The sequence below is a fragment of the Lynx canadensis genome, chromosome C1 (assembly GCF_007474595.2).
Source record: "Lynx canadensis isolate LIC74 chromosome C1, mLynCan4.pri.v2, whole genome shotgun sequence".
Taxonomy (NCBI): domain Eukaryota; kingdom Metazoa; phylum Chordata; class Mammalia; order Carnivora; family Felidae; genus Lynx; species Lynx canadensis.
Genome location: NC_044310.1, coordinates 99288985 through 99310030, shown reverse-complemented (window position 1 = coordinate 99310030; position 21046 = coordinate 99288985). Strand labels below are relative to the sequence as shown.

The following is a 21046-nucleotide window of genomic DNA, read 5'->3' as shown; positions in this document are numbered from 1 at the left end:
CTCTATTACCAAAAGAAAATGGGGAGATTGGGTGTTGGGAACCGATCGATGCTTCTACCACAATGACTATAACCTATATCATTTTAAAACAGAGACAAAATCAGAAAAATGTAAAGACGGCTCTAAGTAGTAAATATTAGTAGATGTTCTTGCTTTCTTGCACCTCACTGGGCATCTCATGTCCTCCTTGGGGAATATGCAGCTAATTTAGAAATTCTGGGTCTCAGCCAGAGGACACGGTGTCTCAGAAGACCGTGATAGTGGCAGACATTGGGAGAAGTGGTTCAGGTTAGGGTACATTTTGAAAATATAGCCACAAGGAATTCCTAATGGTTTGAGTGGGGGAGAAGGTTCTCTAATAAGAAATGTGCAGATGACTCCTAGCTTTCTAGCTCAAGCCCCTGGACGAGCAGTGGTGCCATTTACTGAGACTGGAGAGTGGAACAGCACGTGTAGGGAGGAAATAAGTTTGGTTTGGGACATGTTTCAGGTGCCTGTTAGATTTCAGATGGAGGCGTCAGATAAGGCGCTTGGACTTGTGAGTCTAGGTTTCTGGTGAATAGTTAGCATTGGAGAAATAAGTTCGGGCATAATCAGTGCATAGTTGGCATTTAAAGCCATGGGACCAGATGAGATCACCTACTGAGCAGATATGACAGGGCACTGGACTAGGACTGAGTCTCAGGGACTCTGGCATTTAGAGGCTGTTGAGAGGAAGAGGGTCCAGCAAAGGAGACTAAAAAGGACCACCAGGGAGCCAGGAAGAAGACTCCAGCATTGTGGCATCCCAGGAGCCAGGTGAAGAGGGCTTTAGCACCTGTCTGTGCCGCAGACAGGTCACGAAGGATGAGCAGAATTAAGAACTTGTATTACTGTCATTGTCGTCTGCCCTGAGTATCTGCTGTCCCGGAGTGGTGGCAGGATCTGGCATCATCCATGGGAGAAAGGTTTTTGGAAGGGACTGGGTCAAGTAGCCTTAGATTCAGCTGTTGAAAAAAAAATTTTTTTAAGTATCAAGTGGCTTAAAAATATAGATGACTTCTTTTACATTAAAAAACAAAAATCCAAGATAGGCAGCCCTGGGCATATTGCTGCTTGATGAAGTTGTCAGAGACCCAGGAACAGCCCAGCTCCTTCCGCCTTCCCCACTATTTCAGGCAGGAAGATCCAGAAAGGAGTCGAGGCTTGGGAAAAATACCGCACAGCCCTTCCTATATCTCATTGGCCAACACTTAGTCACGGGGTCAAACCTAGCTGCTTTCTTGCAGCTAGAAATTAATCTTTTAGTTGAGTGATAGTATGGCCAGCTGAAAATCTGAATTCTGTTACTAAAGAGGGGAGAATGAATATGTGGGGTAACTGGGGGGTAACAGCAGTTTCTGGCCGGGGGGGCCTCTCAAGTCAAACCAATAAGTGACTTCCTGTTTGTGGTAACCCATCTGTGTTCCTACTACGAGGAAAGGGTGTGGGCTCGCATTCTCCGTCTCTTTATTCACTCGCTTTCTCCCTCCACTCCCTGCTCCCTTACCATTTGTGGGTGCTGTCAGCGACCCCAACCTTCCCTTCGCAGTGCTTTGTCATCATTTTGTCGTATCCTTAAACATTCTGCCTTTTGATTTTTAGTAGCTGGATAGGGTCCGCCTTGTAAACACCATACTTTTCAGTTGAGGACACTTGGGTTGTTTTTGCTTTTTGATACTATAAGGAAAGCTGCGGTAAATATCTTTGTGCCTTTTTTTGGAGGGAGAGGAGGGGCACATCACTGATGGTTTCTGTAGGTTAGCATCTTAGAAATGGAATGGCAGGGTCAAAGGATGTTAGTAGAGATACCGGTAGCATCTACTCAATAGGTTGACGATAAAAGCTAATAGCTAATAGTGCTCACAACTGCCCTATGAGATAGGCATACTCCTCAATCCCTTTACAGTCACCCCTCGAGGAAACTGAGGCACCAAAAGGTTAATATTGAGTACTCTCTCAATATTGTAATGGTTCAGGGAGACCGTGGGCGTGTCACTGAGTAAAGTGTCTGGCTGCTTTATGATGAACATTTTTCCTTAAGGCCCGTTAGGCACTACAGCCAAATTGCCTTGCCAAACACATAATGCTGAGTTCAGCTTCCATAGGCAATGTGGGGTGGCCGAAAACACAACTTCTAGTGCATCGTTTGCATCTTTTAGTAAATAACACTGGGCCTGCAGTGTGTCAGCTTTGTGCGTGTAAGTTTATTTAGAAACGCAGTCGAGTCTCTTTATTTCCGGTAGTTCTGTTTTATAAAGTCACTGTGAATATGGAATTAGTGAATGCTGAATGTTGCTTCTGGGAAATGCAGGGTTAGGTTTCCTGCAAGCTTCTGGTGACACATTTTTGCAAGAAATCAACAAATAGTCTTGTTTTGTGTGTGTTTCTATTTAAAGACCCCTGGTTTAATATATATTGTTGACTCATTAACTTTGGACTCACGGCCAGCAGCACTATGACTTAGGCCTAAATGAAGCTTATCTAACACACGCATTTTCTCTGGAAGGCACATCCCAGCCTTCTGATAGCACCTCAGCATTATGTTCAGGGCCATTTTAGACAGTGAGATAGCCAAAACAAAACAAAACAAAACAAAACAAAAAACAAACAAACAAAAAACCCTACAAAAATGTGAAAAGAATGGCACTGAACAGACCAGGAGTAGGACACTTGTTTACAGTAGGAGAGAGGAAACAAGAAGGCAGAGCGCGGCCTTGTTCGGCCTCAGCCGGGGAGGTGCGCGCCTGGAAACCCGATTTTTCACCATTCTGCTGCGCGTGTCCTCCAGGGACCGTGAATGTGCCGTGAGTATTGATTTGGGGACTGCAGATACATTTTAGCAAGTAGGTAGGTTGCTGCTATGGAATCTGCAAATAAGGAGAATCAACTGTATCTCTGTTTTCATCAGTCCAACTAATTATATTTCTTTCTTTTTTTACAGATAATTCAAGGCACAGTTTTGTGATTATAGCAGCAGTGTTATTTGTGGTGATACTGGCAATGTTTGTATGGCTGTATAAAAGAGGTATGTATACCTTCTCTTAAAAAAAAAAAAAAGTTTTGGGCACCTGGGTGTCTCAGTCGGTTAAACATCTTGATTTCGGCTCAGGTCGTGGTCTCCCTGTTTGTGAAATCGAGCCCAAGTCAGGCTTCCTGAGCCTTCCTGAGCCTTCCTGAGTCTCCCTAGAGATTGTGGGCCAACCTAGAAGGCAGACTGTATGCTCTGGAGAACTGGTGACCTGTTCACATCCTGTTCTTTCCCGGTGACCAGAAACCCTTCCTTCCTCAAGTCCCAGAGGGCACGGACCAGGTTGTAAATGTGAAGAGTAGGTGTTCTTGAAGCCCCGACACCTTCCATATCAGCCTTTGCCAGAAAGGCTATTTGCAAGACTGATTTGCGACTCCCTCGGGGAATGCTGAGGAGTAAGCTTTCAGCCAGGGGATGGCATGTGGGATCCATGCCATTTCACATTCATGTCACGGACCAGGTTTGCCAACTTAGGTGTCGGGTGCCCTAGACTTGCACTGTTCAGTACAGCAGGCGTTAGCCGCACGTCGTGGTTTAAATATCGAATTTCATTAATTACATTTAACTTAAATTCCTTTCTTCATTTACACTATCCACACATTAAGGGCTTGGTATCTACATAGAGCTAGTGGCTACCATAATCAGGCCAGGTAGAGAATTCCATCATTACAGTAAGTTCCATCAGTCGGTGCTGACCTATACTATTATTGGCGTATTGCCATTAGAATATGATTTCCCAGGGATACTGTTTCCATGTATAGGTCGCAAATACCACGAAGATCCCTAGGTAACAGTCAGTAGATTCTCCTCTAAATAAGAGATAAAAAGCAGGTCAAGAAAGTTTTGAGGCTTTGTCACCAATGAGTAAAATACCTGGGGAGCTCCAAAGTGCTCTTAAGAAGGTTATTTTTAATCCCCAATAGCAGCACTGTCGCTAATGTCCCTTTAACAGATTGGTCCCCCAGAAACTAAAATCAGTTTCCACTGAGAGTTGTGGTGGGTCTGTCACCGGAATACCTGAACCAGAGAAAGATGGTACTAAGTGCCCATATAATTCCAAAGCAGTTGGTTGATTTAACTTTAAAAAAAAAAAAATTCATTCAGTGGAGAGAGAATGACTCCTGCGGTCAGTGCCGATAGCACTGAATAACCTGGAAAAAAAACCGTCTTGAAAAAATACTTCAGCTGGCTTCACCACCCTGAAGCCATACATTGGAAAGGGTGGGGCATTTGGCGTGGAGCCTTCTCAGGGGGCCAGGTGAACGTAAGCAGCTCCGGGGTGGGTTGCAGGTGACAAACCCCATTACAAGTTCAGTCAAGCCTGGCTCCAGATGAGGGCTCATTCCTTTTAGGGAAGGAGGATGCCTTTTACGGATATGTACGTGTGTGGAAGCCGTATCTTAACGTCCGAAACTGTGCTGTCCAAAATGGTAGCCATGAGCCACATGTGGCTGTTGAACCCTTAGAACGTGGCAGTCCAGAGCGAGATGTGCTGTGAATATAAAATACACAATGGAGGGGCGCCTGGGTGGCTCAGTCGGTTGAGCATCCGACTTCAGCCAGGTCACGATCTCGCGGTCGGTGAGTTCGAGCCCCGCGTCGGGCTCTGTGCCGGCAGCTCAGAGCCTGGAGCCTGCTTCCGATTCTGTGTCTCCCTCTCTCTGCCCCTCCCCCGTTCATGCTGTGTCTCTCTCTGTCTCAAAAGTAAATAAACGTTAAAAAAAAAAAATACACAATGGATTTACAAGACTTCATATTGAAAAAGGAATGTAAAATAGCTCATTAGTAATGTTTGTGTTGGTTACACGCGAAAACGATAATATTTTTAATGTGTTGGGCTACTCAGTTAGATACACTTTGAAAACTAATTTTACCCAGTTCTTTTTACTTTGTAATGCGGCTACTGAAGTGTTTAGATGACTTGTGTGGCTCACATATCCCTGGGCGGTGCTGGCCCACACCATTCTGGCCTCCCTTTCATCTGTAGCCTTGTGCGTGAGCCGCTGTAGAGATACTCGTTTTGTTGACAGTTTGGGGGTTTGTTTTTCTATCGTCTGATGACCAATTTCGGAACAACTCTCTGGATGACCTCTGTAGTTAGTTTGACGTAAGCATTTAGGAGAGCAGCTCGACAGGGCTGTGGTTTAGTTTTCCAGATTCCGGTCGTAACTGCAGATTTCAGCTTGTCTTTTCAGTTCTGTAACTGAGATGGAAATTTCTTCATTTGTAGATTTTCTGAAATGTGGTGGAGAAAGAGACAGAACCGAGTAAGTACCCTGTAGACTGTGCGGGGGTGGGGGTGGAATTGTGTATTGTGTGCCTGAACTGGAACAGCCCTGATGTAGAGTGCCTTTTGCTTGGGAACCACGTGCTGTGTGCTGTCACTCGTCTTGAACGCTAGCATCAGCGGGGACATTAACCACAGTTCCTCAAGCACCACCGGACTGGGTGCTTTCCACCTGCCTCCCCCTCACGCCCTCTCAGTGGGCCTCGCACGGGGCTATCGTTACCACCTGCTTAGAGACAGCGACAGTGGGAGGAAGGCAGGTCCTATCACCAAGCGGTCGAGCTGGGATTCAAATCTGGGTCTTCAGACTTCAAGGGGTATACTGTTAGCCTCCTCCTCCCATCCCAGAAGACTTAGACTGAGGATGGGGTTCACTTTGGGAGCCAGGGTCAGGGCCGGGCCTGCATCATGAACAAAGGATGGGACCCAGACATAGGTAACAGCAGCAATGTTGCCTGAATCGCCACAAGGAGGCTCCAGAAGGGCCTCTGTCCCCTGCCAGGCCCCTGGCGCTCAGGGAGAGGGGCCCAGGAGCTGGGCTTTAGGGGGCAACGGGAAGAGTCAACGCTCAGGGCCATAAAGGGTGGGATAGGGGCAGCACATGTCCTTGGATAGAGGAAGATGGGGCTAGACCGGCAGGTGGGGCCAAGCCAAGATACTGAGAGAGAGTGGCCGAGAGTTTGTCACATTTGTTTCCGGGAAACCACTGAGGATTTCTCAGCAGAGCTACGCTTTAGGCACAGCCCTCTGCTGGCACGGCCGAGGGTGCGTTAACAGACACGAGGCTGGAGATGGGGACACTGGTCAGTGGGTAAACGAAACAATCCAGCTGAGCGGAGAGGGCCTGAACCAAGGTGGTCGTGGTGGAGATACGTGTGGAGGGCTGGGTGTGGGAGGAAGTGTGGAGGTCGTATCCATGGACTTTCCATGGAGAGTGTAGGCCCCCCCCGGGGGTTCCCTTCCCTTCCAGCTCACCTGTCATGGGCCTCAGACAGGTCACTTAAACTCTCTGTGCCTCAGTTGTCTCGTGTGGAAAATGGGCATAACAAAGAGAAGTCAGAGTAAGAGTGTAGGTGATAATAGTGTAGAAATAACAACATATACACACAAGTCAATACAAATAAAATGCTTAGAACAAGTGACTGGCTCCAAATGGTAGTTAGTAAATGTCACCATGCCATCATGGTTATGAATTTTATTGTCGTTCAGGAAAGAAGCCATAAATGACAGGAATTCTGACCCCACGAGCCGGTTGCACCCCACCCCGTAGCAGAGGAACCAAACAGGGCTCTTGTTTGGGTGAGTCTGCGCTGTGGCTGGCTGAATTTGGGGTGTGGGCACCTTGGGTAGCGAGGCCTGGCACGTAACTGCGGAAGTAGCTGCAGGGGCCGGGGCTGGAGGCACAGATTGGGGCACGTCTTCATCAGGATGGTGACTGATGCCCTGACGTCTGAGGTCAGCAAGAAAGACAAACTCAAGGCCCATGGGTGGCGGGTAGAGGCAGAGGAGCGGGGGTGGGGGAGACAAGTCAGGGGGTGGGGAGGGAGAGCCAGGGTGGGCCCTGCCAGAGATCCTCGGGGAGCAGGCTGCATATGAAAGGTGAGGAGAGGCCAAGTGGGAGGACAGGTGGCCGAGACCTTTGGCTTTGTTAAGTGAGTTGCTGACTTTGAAGAAAGCCACTGGGTCAGCGGTTGGGGTGGGATTTGGGGGAGGACCACTGTGCGGCTGTGGGCACCTGCCTGCATTAGGGCCCTCGGGCTCTGGAGTTTCCTTCCCTCCCGGCTGTCGGGCGGGGCATGCCCAGCTTACCAGGGAAGCCAGCTGTGGCAGGAGGCCTGGGGCAGCTCTGTAAGCTGCGGGCTCAGGCTGGGCAGGGGCAGTGAGGCTGTGAGGGGTTGGTGGGCCAGGAGGCCGTGCGGAGAGGCCTGAAGAGGGGTTGAGCGACAGTAGACGAGGTGAGGAGCAGGCGTGCCGGCAGGGACACGGGGGTGGGGAGGAGGGCAAGGGGTTATGGTGCGAGATGGGTATCTCAGATTGGCAGCAGTAAGCAGAAGTGCCAGGGGAGGGCGAGAGTCTGGGTGGGCCTCTGCTGAGACCCAGCTAGTTATGGCGGAGGTGTGGCCACGAGAACAGTGACTGGGTATGTGGTTCAGGGAGGGCTGTCGGCCAGGGCCCCTGGGAGAGGTGATGGAGTGACCCAGAACTCATGCCTTTACCTGCTCCTTTGTTCATTCAGCGAACTTGCACGGAGATCACTCGAGCAAGGTCAGGCACTATGTTAGCTGGTGGCTGGAGATCATGTATCCAGTGAGGCTAGACCTTGCGTGGGATTCAGAGAAGGTGTATGTTAGGGCTCCCACCTCCGAGAAGCTTGTGGCCACATGGGAGAGCATGAACGAGCATATACGCAGAAGGGCTCGGGCACGGGGTACTGGGCCAGAATGTGTGCTGGGCTGGTCAGGGCTGGGCAATCAGCCAAGGGGAGGTGAAGAAGCCAGAATAATCGTGAAGACTGAGGGGAGCAGGACGTGAGTTAGATCTTTAAGCCAGAGTGTGGTGGAAAAGGCATTCCAGCCCGGAGAAGCAGCAGAGGCAAAGACATGGAGGGGAGCTCGACCCTCGTGGTTTATTTGATGGAGAGATTGCCCTGCTTAGCATCAAGCTGAAGAAACGCAAAAGAGGGAAGTCTGGGGCATTATGATAGAGTGGTATGGGAAGAGGGAGCCATTGTAGGTTCTTGAGCAGGAGAGTTTTGAAAAGCACAAAGAGCCGTGCTTTGGAATACTAAGCCTAGGATGGTAAAACTGGCATCTGCAGAGAAACCTGCAGGTCGTGTAGGGGCTCGGGGTGGGAGCTCAGACTTGTCGGTGTACTTCTGCTCACTATCCAAATTTTGTACTTTGTGTGTTTCCTACCTACTTAATAATAATTTTTAAGTTTAAAGAGCCCACTGTGGCTGCAAGGGGTGGGGGGGGGTTCCCTAAACTCACTGAAGAGTTATCTATGTGGTGGAGGGGCAGGGATCGGAAGAGGAGTGGGGGAGGGGACAAGCATAACCAGGAACAAATGCCAAATTCTCACATGTCCATGAGGACAGCATCGGAAAGGGCTAGACCCAATCAGAAAACATCAGCCAAGTAGGTTTCAGATATCTGAGGGGCATAATATTACACTTCTCCCCCAGGCAGTTCAATTTAACAATTTCTGGGAGTGCCTCTAGACTCCATTTTTGGGTAAATGCCTGGAAAACAGATCACAGAGTCAAGCTAGAAAGGGAACAGAGAGTCCCGTTTCTCGGGGAAGAAAGAGTTGCAGGCGATGTCTCAGCCTGAAGGTGAGCTGGAGAGGCAGGCCTGATTCTTCGGCAGTAGATACAACAGGCGTGGGCGCGGGTGAGAAGGGCCCCTGGGGGAGAGGCCAGGGAGCAACGGGCCCCTGGCCCTGCGTGGTGCTGCCCTAAGGAGCCTGTGCCTGCTGGGACAAGCTTGAGAAGCACCTCACTCTCTATCCCCCTCAGAAACTCACAACACCTGTATTTCATAGTCCGTTAGATTCTTAGTAAGGAAAACTCGTATTTTGCTCCCCTTTCCCTACTCCCGGTGACCTGATTTTTTTTTTTTTTTTATGATCGCTTGTTACCAGTGGAATACAGATATTTGGGGAACTCTGGTCTGGTCTGGGCTGAGCCTGTCGGACCTGGTCTGGTCTAGTGAGGTACGGGCTGAGGCGGGCAAAAGGCAAGAACTGGAATGTCAGTGTGAAGGGGCATGCCCAAGGGGGGCCGCAGCTCTCCGTTGGGGCTCATTTCCTCTGAGCTAACCCAAGACGGTTTGTCATCACTACAGAGATGACTAACAGGAAGAGAAGCCGAGGAGGGAAGAAAACCCATCCCCAGCGGACTCATACAAATACCTGCTAGAGGGAGTGACAGTTTAATAAGGGCTCTTCAGTCTCAGCTTTCTTATTGGGAAATTTCAATTCCATTTCAATTCAATTTCACAGGCTGAGTTGGTTTGAGGAGAGGGAACTGGTAAGGAGTGCTTTGCACTGAAGGTAGTACCTCAGGTGGACCTCCAGCTCCCATCCCAGGAGGGTTCGAGACCAGCCTCCCTCCATCTCTGTTCCTAGAGCCCTTGGTTTTGATGGGCTTATTATAAAAGGGCTACTCACATTAGAATAGGAGGGTAACTAAGACTCCGCTCTGCATTTTACAAGTTACTAACATGAGACCTTTTTTTTTTTTTTTTTTTTTTATAGCTCCAGCTGACTGGTGCTTCAAGATCAAACCAAGTGTACAGTAACTAAGTTATTTAAGTAACGAAAAGCCATCTGGCTTACCATTGAAGTTTGACATCATTTTTGAGGAAATTGTGGAATCCTAACCTGAAGTGATCCTTTGGCAGAGGGTCTTTTTGGGAACACTTGGTGGGGTGGGGGCGGGGGGGCTCAGTCGACTGAACTTCTGACTCTTGGTTTCGGCTCAGGCATGATGCCAGGGTCGTGGGGTTGAGCCCTGTGTTGGGTCCATCCTGAGTGTGGAACCTGCTTGGGAGTCTCTCTCTCTCCTTCTGCCCCTTCCCCACTCACGCTCACTCTTTGCCCTCTCTCTCTCTCTCTCTCTCTCTCCAAAATAAAAAAAAGGGTTTTTTGGTTTGTTTTTTTTTTGAAGAAACATCAACTAACAACCAGCATCCGTAGCTGTCCTGTCGTTGCTACTGTTTTTGGCTCCACTACTGTGTATGATCACGGTCTCTCAATGTTTTATAAAGTTTATGTCAGGGATGTATATATTGTAAATAAATACGTAAGCAGTCGGTGGTCTGCAGGGACACTTGTCTCCTTAAGATCTCTGACCCACTCAGTACCTGGTGTTGGCTGTCGCTCGGGCAGGGAAACGGCAGAGAACTCCTAGAAACCGCAGGGTCCTGTGCAAGTACAGGAGAGCAGCCTCTTCTGAATACGGCGGAGGATGGCCCCAGCTGCCTGTGTCCCTGTCCTCAGCCCCTTGCTCCGGAGCCCGCACTGCCCCTGGAACCCCGGTCACATGAGAGTTCAGCCCGAAAGAGGAAATAACGCTTCTTTACACCAAGGCAAAGTGTGTGAAAGGCACCCCATGGGGCAGCTCTGTCCGGGCCCCCCCACAACTGTCAGCAAGAAGGAGGCACCTCCGGGCGGCAAAGCTTCTTCTCCAGGTGCATGTCTGGTTAATCTTGTCAAACCCTTTATTCCGGGCCCGGTGGGGAGCCTGGGACTCCCAGAACATTCTTCACCCAGAAACTTCGTCCCTGTGTGCTCTGTTCAGCCCCTTCTGACCCCATCCCATCAGCACAATTCCTAGTGTTCCCTGCTGTGGATGTTCCCTGCACCTTTCTGTTCTCACGGAAACCTGACTCTCCCCGACGCTGCTCCTCTCGAGGCCCCTCAGGGGGCAAGAGTGAGGGGCCGAGTCCTCCTGGCTCCTGTCTGCTTCCAGCCCACGCCTCCTGCCCCAGTTCCGACGCACCTTCCGGCACATCCCCACCACCAGACATCCCCTTTTCTAGTTCTCTTTGTTACCCCTCAACCTGTGAAGATTGTAGTGCTGGGTCCGGACCACTCGTTCCTAAGGCTCCTCCCTGCGGAATCTGCGTTCAAAACCCCCCAGATCCGCTGCCCTGGCGTGGTCGGCCCCAAGCGCCTTGTCCTCTTCCTTTCCCAGCAGCCCCTGCCCTGGTCCTGCTCCTGACCTTCCTGCACCAATGCCCCCAGCCCCGCACAGTCCCCGTTATAAGCACACCTGCTCCGCTCTGTGCCTTGCACGTCTCTCCCTGAGCGCCCCACTCCACGGACCCCACAGCCCCGCAGGTGCTGCAAGCCGGTGACCCCACTGCCTGCCACCAGCACACGGCCGCTGCGGCTTCTCGTTCCCCTCACTGTACTGGGTCTCCATCTCCACTGTTCGTCATGAGAGCGACTCTGCTACCGTCACTCTTTTACCGCCCCCACCCCTGCAACCTGTCTGCCTGTGGCCAGATCCCCAACTGTGCGCAGTCACCTCTGCTGGCTCCCTCCCCGCCCCCACAGCTGCTGAGCGTTCCTGCAGGCAAATACGGCACTGGGCTGAGTAGTCATTGCAGGGACCGCAGACCCCCAGCGGGTCCCCAGTGTCTCTCACGTGGCCTCACTGTGTGGCCCTGGTCGGCTCGCTCACAATCTCCTCATCTCTCTTCCTAGACCTGCAGCCCTGTATCCCCACGCTGAGCGGCTCGCTTTGCTTCCTCTGTCACTGAAACGAGAAGTGTCCAGAAGCAGCTCCCACCACGCGTCCACACACCCGGCCGCGCTGGCGGCCATGTCCCCTGCCTCCCCTCCTGGGACTGTGCGTGAACGCCCCTCGGCTCTCCCCCTCGTCTCAGTCTGCCGGGGCTGCCATAACAACCAAATACCCAAGACTGGGTGGCTTCAACAACAGAAATTTATTTTCTCACTGTTCCGGAGGCTGGAAAGTCCAAGATCAAGGTGCGGGCCGGTTTGGCGGCTGGTGAGGGCTCTCTTCCTGGCTTGCCAGTGGCTGCCTCCTCGCCGTGTCCTCTCGTGGCTGGGAGAAGAACCCTGGGGTGTCTACTCCTCAATCCGAGCAGGAGCTCAGCCTCGTGACCTCATTTAACTTCTGTCAGCTCCTCGCAGGTCCTGTCTCCAGATAGAGTCAGCTGGGGTTAGGGTCTCAACATACGGGTTTGAGGACAAAACATTCCATCCGTAACACCGCTTGTGGCCGGGACCCCACCTGGGCTACTTAAGGACGTCGCCCGCCTCGTCCACCTGTCTCCCCCGTCATCAGCGTTTACCTTTCTGCTACATCCCACAAACACACTGTCGTTTCTCGCATCTTCCAAAACCCGAGAGCCTCTTTATTCAGTTCCCTGGCTAGCTCTTGTCTCATTTTCCCCACTCTCTTCCACGGAAGGGTTTCTCCAAAGAAATGTCCTGTGCTTCCTTTTCTGGACTTCTCTCTTCCTACTCTTTGTTGTACGCACTTCAGTCAGTCTGTCACCCCCACTGCCTGTCAAGGTTACCAGCAACCCCTTCACCGTAGTGTCTAGTGGGCATTTTTCCAGCCTCATCTTGCCCTGCTTGTAAGCAGCATGTGACGCAGTGGTGCACCTCCCACACGCCTAGTGCCTCGTAGGTGCTGGGCTCCACGGGGGGTGCGAGATGAAGAGAGTTCACACGGTGACAGACCTATGAGCCCTTATGGTGAGTATGCTAAGTCCTCAAATGGAAGTATATACAAAGAACTAAAGAATTACAACCAAATGACCCAGCCGTTGCACTCCTTGGTATATTGCCGGGAGAAAATGAAAACATGTCCACGCAAAAACTTGTTCGTAGACCGTTATTCACAATAGCTGAGTAGCGGAAACAATTCAAATGTCCGTCAACCAACGACAAGATGGATGTGGGACGTCCGTACAATGGGACAGTAGTTGGTATAAAATATAATGAGGGGGGCGCCTGGCTGGCTCAGTCAGTTAAGGGTCTCACTCTTGGTTTCAGCCCACGTCATGCGTGACCTCACGGTTCATGAGATCGAGCCCCGCGTTGGGCTCTGCGCAGAGCCTGCTTGGGGTTGTCTCTCTCCATCTCTTTCTCTGCCCCTTCCCTGCTTGTTCTCTCTCTCTCACAAAACAAAATAAAACTTAAAAAAAAAAAAAGGAATGAGGGTCTGATGCATGCTACAACATGAGTGAGCCTTGAAAACATGCTCAGTGAAAGAAACCACATACTCCATCATTTCACGCATACAAAATGTCCAGAAAAGGCAAACGTATGAAACTAAAAAGTAGATTACGAGCTGCCTAGGGCTGGGAGGAGGATGTTGGGTCAGGGGAAGGGAGTGATTGCTAATGAGCGTGAGGTTTCTTTTTGGAGTGATGAAAAGGTTCTAAAATTATAGGAATTGTACGACTGTGAATAGACTAAAACCATCAAATGGTCCACTTTCAATGAGTGGCTTATGGTGTGTGTGAATTATGTCCTAATAAAACTTTATAACTGAACGAACAAAGCAGTTACGGGAGGGGCCACCCCTGGGAAAGAGAGGGTGGGGGGCACCTTCCCTGAAGCCGGCCTTCCCCGCCAGCTGCCTCAGCCCTGGAGACTCCACAGGCGATGTCCCTTCCCTCAGGACCCCGACTCCACTTCCCCCCACTCTACTCAGGGCTGGGAGTCACCAGAGGACCAAGCGACTTTCTATTTGGAAATCAGAGCAAAGAGCAATAACCCGGCCTCAGACACTAGCCAGCGAGTCTATAAAAGCGTCATGAACCAGCGTTCACCTTGGGATCCTGAGACAGGTCGTCCCCACCCACTGTGGTTCTCCTCCCTGCCACCCCCAGCCATGCTCCCTCCGCCCAGCACACACATCCCCGGGTCCTCTGTGTGCTGCCCGCATTCCTCTTCCCTCCCCCGCTCCTCCTTCCGGGGTGCCCTCCTGCACAGCCAGGGGACCCGCCGCCCTCCACCCTCTGTGAAGGCCCTTGGCCTCATCTCTGCCCACCTCTGCATCCCCAGTGCTTCCCCCCAAGCCTCTGACTCCACCTGCAGCCCATCCCAAGGGACAGGCGGGTGCTGTTGCTTCCCTTGATTCATGAAGGACGAAAGTGACAGGGGCATGTCCAAGGTCAGTGGGTCACAAGTGGAAGAATGAGGATTCCAGCTCCGGGAGTGCAGCCCCAGAGGGCTCTTCACTGCCACGCTCTACTGGGAGAGCTAGATGCACACAGTCACTCTCCCACGTATGGCTGGAAGACCTCTGAAACCCTCCGTTTTATGCGCCCCCCCCCCCCACAACTGTCAGAGTGGTGTTCCGCCTGAGCAGAGAGAGCACCCCACCAGGGCCCGCAGGGCCAGAGGGGGAGGGGCCGGGGATGGGAGAAGTGAGAGCAGAGTGAGCAAATGTGTGGGTTCCCTGGGCAGCCTGGGTTAGTGTCTGACGTCTGGGGAAGAAGTGTCCTTCCTCTCTCCCCAGGCTTTTCCTCTTCTCGATCTCCTTTTCTTCTTCGAGATTTCTCAGGAGTCTTTCACCCACGGAGTAAAATACTGATTAAAGCAGGAGGGCCTCTGCATCTTGATTTCGGAATCAAGGAAAAGCACCCCAGTTAATAGTGCCCTTCTCACGAGCCTCCTGAAACCCCCTCACCGCTCACTCCTTCCGACAAAAGCAGTAGGAGCCACGGCATTTACAGGCCTGTTTAGGGGTGACTCATGAAACCGCTTGATCAGCATGCCTCGCCTGGCCAACCAATACTGGAGATGAGCAAAAGGAAAAGAATTGCATGCCCCTGTATACACGTCTGTATGTGTTTTCCTAACGAGGGAGATTTTTCTAGAGCATTACAGTAACTAAAAAAAAAAAAGGTATATTCAAACTCAATAGTACTTTTAAGTTTAAATAGCTTGTTTATACCCTAAAATAGGGTTTTACTAGAATGGTCCTTCCCTGGCTTTAATGAAAAACTCAGCAGGAATTTAAAAATCTGCTTCTTTGCTTATTTTCAACAGGGAACATTGCCACATTTAAGCATTTCTCTTGACCAGGTGACGATAATTTCCAATGGACTTTAGATCACGTGTTTATTTAAAGTGTTGAGACTTTGTTCATCTCAGATTGTTTTTGCATTAAGTTTGATTCTTACAAATTTTGCATTAAAGATTATTTATCTTGCTTACTGGGTTCTTGTGGTGTCCCCTTAAATTTCGTAGCTTAGCTGAAGGTCTCGTTGGCCTCACCCTCAGTCCCGGACCAGCTGAGAATCTTCTGAAAGCAGAAGTATCAGGAAGAGAAGAAAGAAAACCAATTCAAATCTTCTTCTTTTTTGAATTTGGATGTCTTTAGATGCGCAGTCACTCTGTTTCACCACGGGCCTCTGCTTTGCAATTGTCTTGCACCCGTTTCCTGGCTCTGGGCCCCAAGCCACGGAGACAACTGTGTGCTCTAAATATGTCCCAGAAGCAATAGAGAGCCGCAGGACAGATGGACAGGGCAAAGGACAGCCAGCCCCAACCTGTGCGGTCAGGGGTCAGTACCCTTCACCACCACCAACCCCACCCCCACCAGGTCCTTCACATTGTGACGTCATGGTCCACAATGCCACGGGGGAGGCATTCTCTGAGAAGGGCTGGGGTTTAAATTTTCCACCAACGAAGAGAAATGACAACTCAGAGTCAGAACTGAGTTACGGACACTAGAGGGCATTACCTTTCTGTCCTATCTTAGAGTGTGAACTAAGAATCTTGTCCACGAGAATCACCTCTACTGAGCCTCTCCTGTGTCCCAGATGCCTTTGGCCTCGCAACCTCTGTTTAATCCTCACTATAACTGCTAAGCAATTTCCCCACCACCATTCTCCATTTCCCAGGTGACAGAACCGATGCTCAGAGAGATGAAGTGACTTGCCCAGGGACACTTGCGGTGAGCCGGTGAAGGTGGGCCCGGATCCTCTCGATCTGCTCCGAGTGTAAGTAAGCTCCACAAGTAAGCTTGTGGAGGGACAGAACCCCTCCCTCCTGTTGCTAAAAATACTATAGAGGGTGTGCACACGTGAAAAGAAACTGGGTGGTCCTCTCGTTGTGGTAAATACTTTTATGAACAGTCATCTGAGTCTCAGAAAAACTGTGAGTTAGGCAGGGTCACCCCATTTTGCAGACGAGGAAACAAGTATAGTGACATAAAATGATGTGTCCCAAGTTACCTAGCAAATTAGGATATTTAAAGCTGGGCCAGAGTTCTGTCCTGATGCTGGGTCCCCTGTCCCAGGACAGTTTTGTAAGCACCCAGGCTGGCCACCCCAGCCAAGCCTCTTACCCCAGACTCGTTGCCGGTTCAGCAGAATGCTGCCTAACATACGGTAAAAAGGACGCAATCCTCCGGGTAATCCTGACCCCCACACTCACAACCCTAGCTATTTCAATCACAGAATAATTGATAGAGTCACATAATCAGAGAGCTAGATGTCACCCACCAAGGCATCTTCGCCCTCGCCAGTTCACAGCGCGTAAGAATTTTCAGTGAAGTTCTGCCTCTCGTAACTGACTCGCCAGGCTGCGTGGCCCTGCGTGTTCTCTCAGTGAAATGCTGGTTGCCGTTCCCTCCCAGGGGGCACACTGAAGCAGGCCAGAGGATGCTCGTGGCTTCTGGGGTGCCACATACACTGTGTCTACCTGTTGACATGAATGTCACCTGCAGGGAGATGAGTTTGTCCCCAAGCCTGTTCTGTGCCAGCCGTACTCCAATGGACGTCACATAAATGGGGGAAACGTGGGTGTGAAACAAAGAGTTATTGATTCTGTAAGAACCAAGGTGACAGTTTGGAGAGACCTAATAGAGGAGAGATCCTAAAATGAGGTTATTGTTGAACTGGATGTAGCAAGACAGCGGAAAAGCCTGGAGGCCGAGCATAGTATCTAAAAAGTTCCTCTACTCGACTTGTTTTCAAGTGTCTGAGGTTCTCACTCTCCTCTACGGAAACGGACGTTAGAAATTGTAGACAATGAATTCAGGGTGTGATTTCTGTACAAGGGCAGGGTAGGGTGGAACTCCAAGAAATAGACATATCCGCAGTGCAGAGACCTTGACTCTATGTCAAACTCTCGGTGAAGGAACGGACGTCTGTATGTTTTGGGTTAACAGAAATGTTTAAGACATGTATATGAGATTTAAAATTTCTTCTTACATGTACTCACGCACATACCTTTACATTAGCGGACAAATGTGATTGCACTACATGTTTTAATTTTTGATGGAATCCTTTTTTTTCCCTTTATCTTCGGATTGGGACCTCCCTCACTTTCTCCCACCCCCCTCTTACCACGTGACTGTCCATCCTCCAAACCAGGATGCCACTGGGGCTGGTCTCTGCCACGTCTCCTCCACGTTCATGGTGTTGGCTCACATACACGATGGGGGCAGAGGGTGGGGAAGGGTGGCGTATTTCTTCTTAAAAGTGGGATGATGTTATGCACAATTCCCTTACCAATTATTCATGGTAATCCCTATGAGTCACCTGTGATAGGTCCAGTTTGTTCTTTATAATGGCTGCAGAATGTTTCCTCACATGTCCTAATAGATCACCCTCTCCCCCTCTGAAGGACATTTGCCTTGTTTCTAGGTTTTGCTTTCCACTCTAAACAGCAACCTAGTATACCTCCTTGTGCGTATGGTCATACATTCCGGTCCAGTTCAGCCTTGAACAACACGGGTTCGGGCACCGACCCCCATGCAGTCAAAATTCCATGTCTAACCTTTGACTCCAAAAACTTTACTAGTAGCCTACTGTTGACCAGATGCCTTACCGGTAACATAAACAGTCAATGAACATACATTTTGTATGTTACATGCATGATATGCTGTATACTTGTAATAAAGTAAGCTAGAGAAAATCAAGAAAATCGTAAGGAAGAGAAAATACATTCATGGTGCTGTACTGTATTTGTAGAAGAAAATCTGCTTATAAGCGGACACACACTTTTCAAACACGTGTTGTTCAGGGTCAGCTGTGTTTTTATGTCTATGGGGTAGATTCCCAGAAGTGGAACAGATATACCAAAAGGTATATGTATTTTTAAAATTTTTTTTAGGCTTATTTATTTTTTGAGAGAGTGCAAGCAGTGGAGGGGCAGAGAGAGAGGGAGACACAGACTCTGAAGCAGGCTTCAGGCTCTGAGCTGTCAGCACAGAGCCCGACATGGGGCTTGAACTCATGAACCATGAGATCATGACCTGAGCTGAAGTTGGACACTTAACCGGTTGAGTCACCCAGGCCCCCTGTATATGTATTTTTAATTTTAATTTCAGCAGATGTTGCCAGATTGCTTTCCAAAGGCTATGCCACCCGAAGGCAGTGATTAAAGGAAAGTTTTCTTGCATTCCCACCGGAAAGAGGTATCATCAGTCTTAAAATGTTGGTGATCCTGAGAGACGCAAAGAAATATCTCATTGCCACTTAAATTGGCATTCCCTGATTGCTAGAGTCTGAAATCTTTTTTTGTGTTTTTTGATCATCTGGAGTTGCTCTTTTGTGCATTGTCTACTTGCATCTTTGCAAATTTTCCTATTTTTTAAAAAAAATAATTCATCGCTTCAATTAATTCTGCAGCTCATTCATCAGCTTCCACCCCCTGTGCTGTTAGGACTGAAAATGTTGTAAATGTTGATACACTGCTATTGTAAGCCATTTGAAATGAACAGAGGATATGAGGGCTGCAAAGGGCTAGGCAAAACGTATGGGGAAAGAGGTTAGAAAACCAAAAGCAAGAGGAAGGATGAAATAAGAAAGCCGGATTCTTGAGAACATAGAAATGATGTAGCCCCGTGGGGCTCAAACTGGTATATGGGGGAAAAAATACAGTGAAGGGGTCAAGACTCAGGCACACATTCACGGGCGCGTGCCTGCACACACACACACACACACACACACACACACGGAGACACACGAGCCATTCACTGAACCTTTACCGCGTGCCAGTCACTGTGTTAAGTGCATTGTTTGCTGAATCTCACCCTTCACTAGCAGGTAGATAGTACTATTCCCATTAAGCAGATGGAAAAACAGAGGCTCTATAGTAACATGGTTAAGACTGCATTGCTCATCGAGTGGTAGAAGCGGGATTGGGACCCAGGTCTGCCTGCCCCAAGCCCTAAGCTGGGAGATGACCAGCCTGAGAAGTGTGGGTGGACAAGGCTAGCATCAAGGGGCTTGGGTCTAGACCAGGTTTCTAAGCTGGGCCTGGGGAGGGGTTACCCAGCAGGCAGAAAGGAGACAGAGATGCTGAAGCCTGGGTTGGGTGATTTCTTGAGGAACCGGTGTGGTCAGCGGGGGCAGGTTTCAGCCTTGTAGACCGTCGGGGCCCTGCCCCAGGGCAGGGGTGGCTGCCGGGCTCATGTAAGCACCCAGCGGCTGAAGTGACTCACCCAGGCTGATGTCACCCCATATCCTCTGCTGCAATCACAGTGAAGCGTCACGACCCGTTGGAGGAAGTGCATATTTAAGGGGCTATTATTGCCTCGGCCCCTGGAGAGAATGAACAGCCTTGTTACCCCCCGAGTTTACAAGGGCTTTGCTGCCCAGCCCTCCCCACGTCTCAGCCTCTGGGTGACAAAACGACTGAGGACAAATGACTGGGGAGTCACGTTGGTGAGGCCCCGCGAGGGGTGTGAGGGCAGCAGGTGCAGTGAGCACGGGGCCCCCCGAGCTGCAACATAAGAGCAGAATCAGTCACCCCGCACCTCCCAGGGGGAGAGCGAACTCATCCTGAAGCACTGAGGCACCGTATAAATAGCAGCGCTTGCCCTGGGCCGGGTGGCACTGCTAGAAAAGCCTGGACTAACCCAGGGAAGCGGTTGAGAGATCCCCCTTTGCCCCCAGGTGGCTGGTGACGCTTGTTCCCTTCCGCCCAGAGTGGAGGGTGTTCTGAGAACAAGAGGAGGTTAAATGTGACTTATTAATAACAGTGGGGCTTTCCAGAGCACCCCCCGAGCTAGATGCCCTCCCAAAGGGTGGCTCTGCCGGGGCACCCCTCCCTGCGGTGTCTCTGGGAACCTGGGAAGAGGCTATTTGGGACTGGATCCGGCAGACGGAGGTTCGAATCTCGGTTCTTCCATTTATGAGGGGGAAGCCACCGTCTGGCCTCCAGTTGTGTGTCTGCACAGCGGAAAAGCCCCACCGATTGGTGGCATCTGGAAGGCCCCCAGTGGGGGGAGAGGAGAGCTGGGTGGGGACACATGTTTGTAGGGATCCTGCTGGGTTCTGCATTCTCTCTGTGGAAACCCATCGTACCCCATGAGGTGGGCATGGTGACCCTTCTTTTACAAATGAGGCATCGGTGCTCAGAGGGCGTGAGCTATCTACTTGCGGTCTTGCCCTTTGAACCTGACCCCCACATCTGTGCCCTTTACACGATACGACACCCACAGTCTTCTCAAACCTACAATTATTTTTCCTGCGGACGGACAATAGGAGAATCTCAAGGTACAAAATTGGGATGAGGTGAGTTTCAAACACAGTCTCATATTCGTTTAATTACCCCGCTGTTCAGTCACCTCGTGGGTGACTCCTGGTCACCACTGTCCTTTCTCTTATCTCGCTCTGCCCGCACCCCCAGGCCAAGGTTGGAGAACCATCAACCCGTAAGTACAAGAAGCCTTCGAGGCCATTCCTTCCCGCTCCTCCCTCTGGAGGCGGGGAATGAACTCTGGAACATTAGGGGTCCAATGTCACCCAGAGGAGGCCAGCTATGAGTGCGGCCGAGCCCCTTCTGGAGCCCCCTCCCCCCCTCAGGACGCACAGTGCCTCCCGCCCCCTCCCCGTGCCGCTCTCTCAGAAGCTGGCGTCAGAGACACAGCATTAAGGGCAGGGACGGATCCCTGCATGTTCCTTTAAACTGGACAGCTGGTCCACCAGACTTCCATTTTCTTCTTCTGGATCCGGGACATCTGGTTGCTTAACAAATGAATGTTTCCATAGAAGGTGGAAATAAAAACTTTTGCTAAAAAGACTGGGGAGGAAGGAAGGGTGCGTGCGGCCGGGGGAAACGGGAGGTGCGTTGAGCTCTCTGCCCGGGATGGGGGCCTCCTCCGCCCAGGCCTCCCGCTCCTTCTCCACTCCACTGCCAAGGCCTGCTGCATTCTGGACTTCTAGGTGCCAGCCCCCTCTTCCCACTGTTCCCAGGGC

At 50.6% G+C, this 21046-nt stretch overlaps 1 protein-coding gene across 3 annotated transcripts in view; it reads left to right on the top strand.

The window, feature by feature from the left end:
- The window catches only part of CD58 (CD58 molecule), a 40520-nt gene extending 30320 nt beyond the window's left edge, over window positions 1–10200 (top strand). The window contains exons 4-7 of one of the 3 annotated variants that reach the window (XM_030327057.2): window positions 2963–3046; window positions 5280–5316; window positions 6546–6635; window positions 9594–10200. In XM_030327057.2, the coding sequence (XP_030182917.1) occupies window positions 2963–3046; window positions 5280–5316; window positions 6546–6606 (182 nt within the window). In that variant the 3' untranslated portion in view covers window positions 6607–6635; window positions 9594–10200. The remainder of the gene's footprint in view (window positions 1–2962; window positions 3047–5279; window positions 5317–6545; window positions 6636–9593) is intronic. The other 2 variants (XM_030327058.1, XM_030327059.1) reach the window with 2 other exon arrangements.
- Window positions 10201–21046: the final 10846 nt, after the last annotated feature.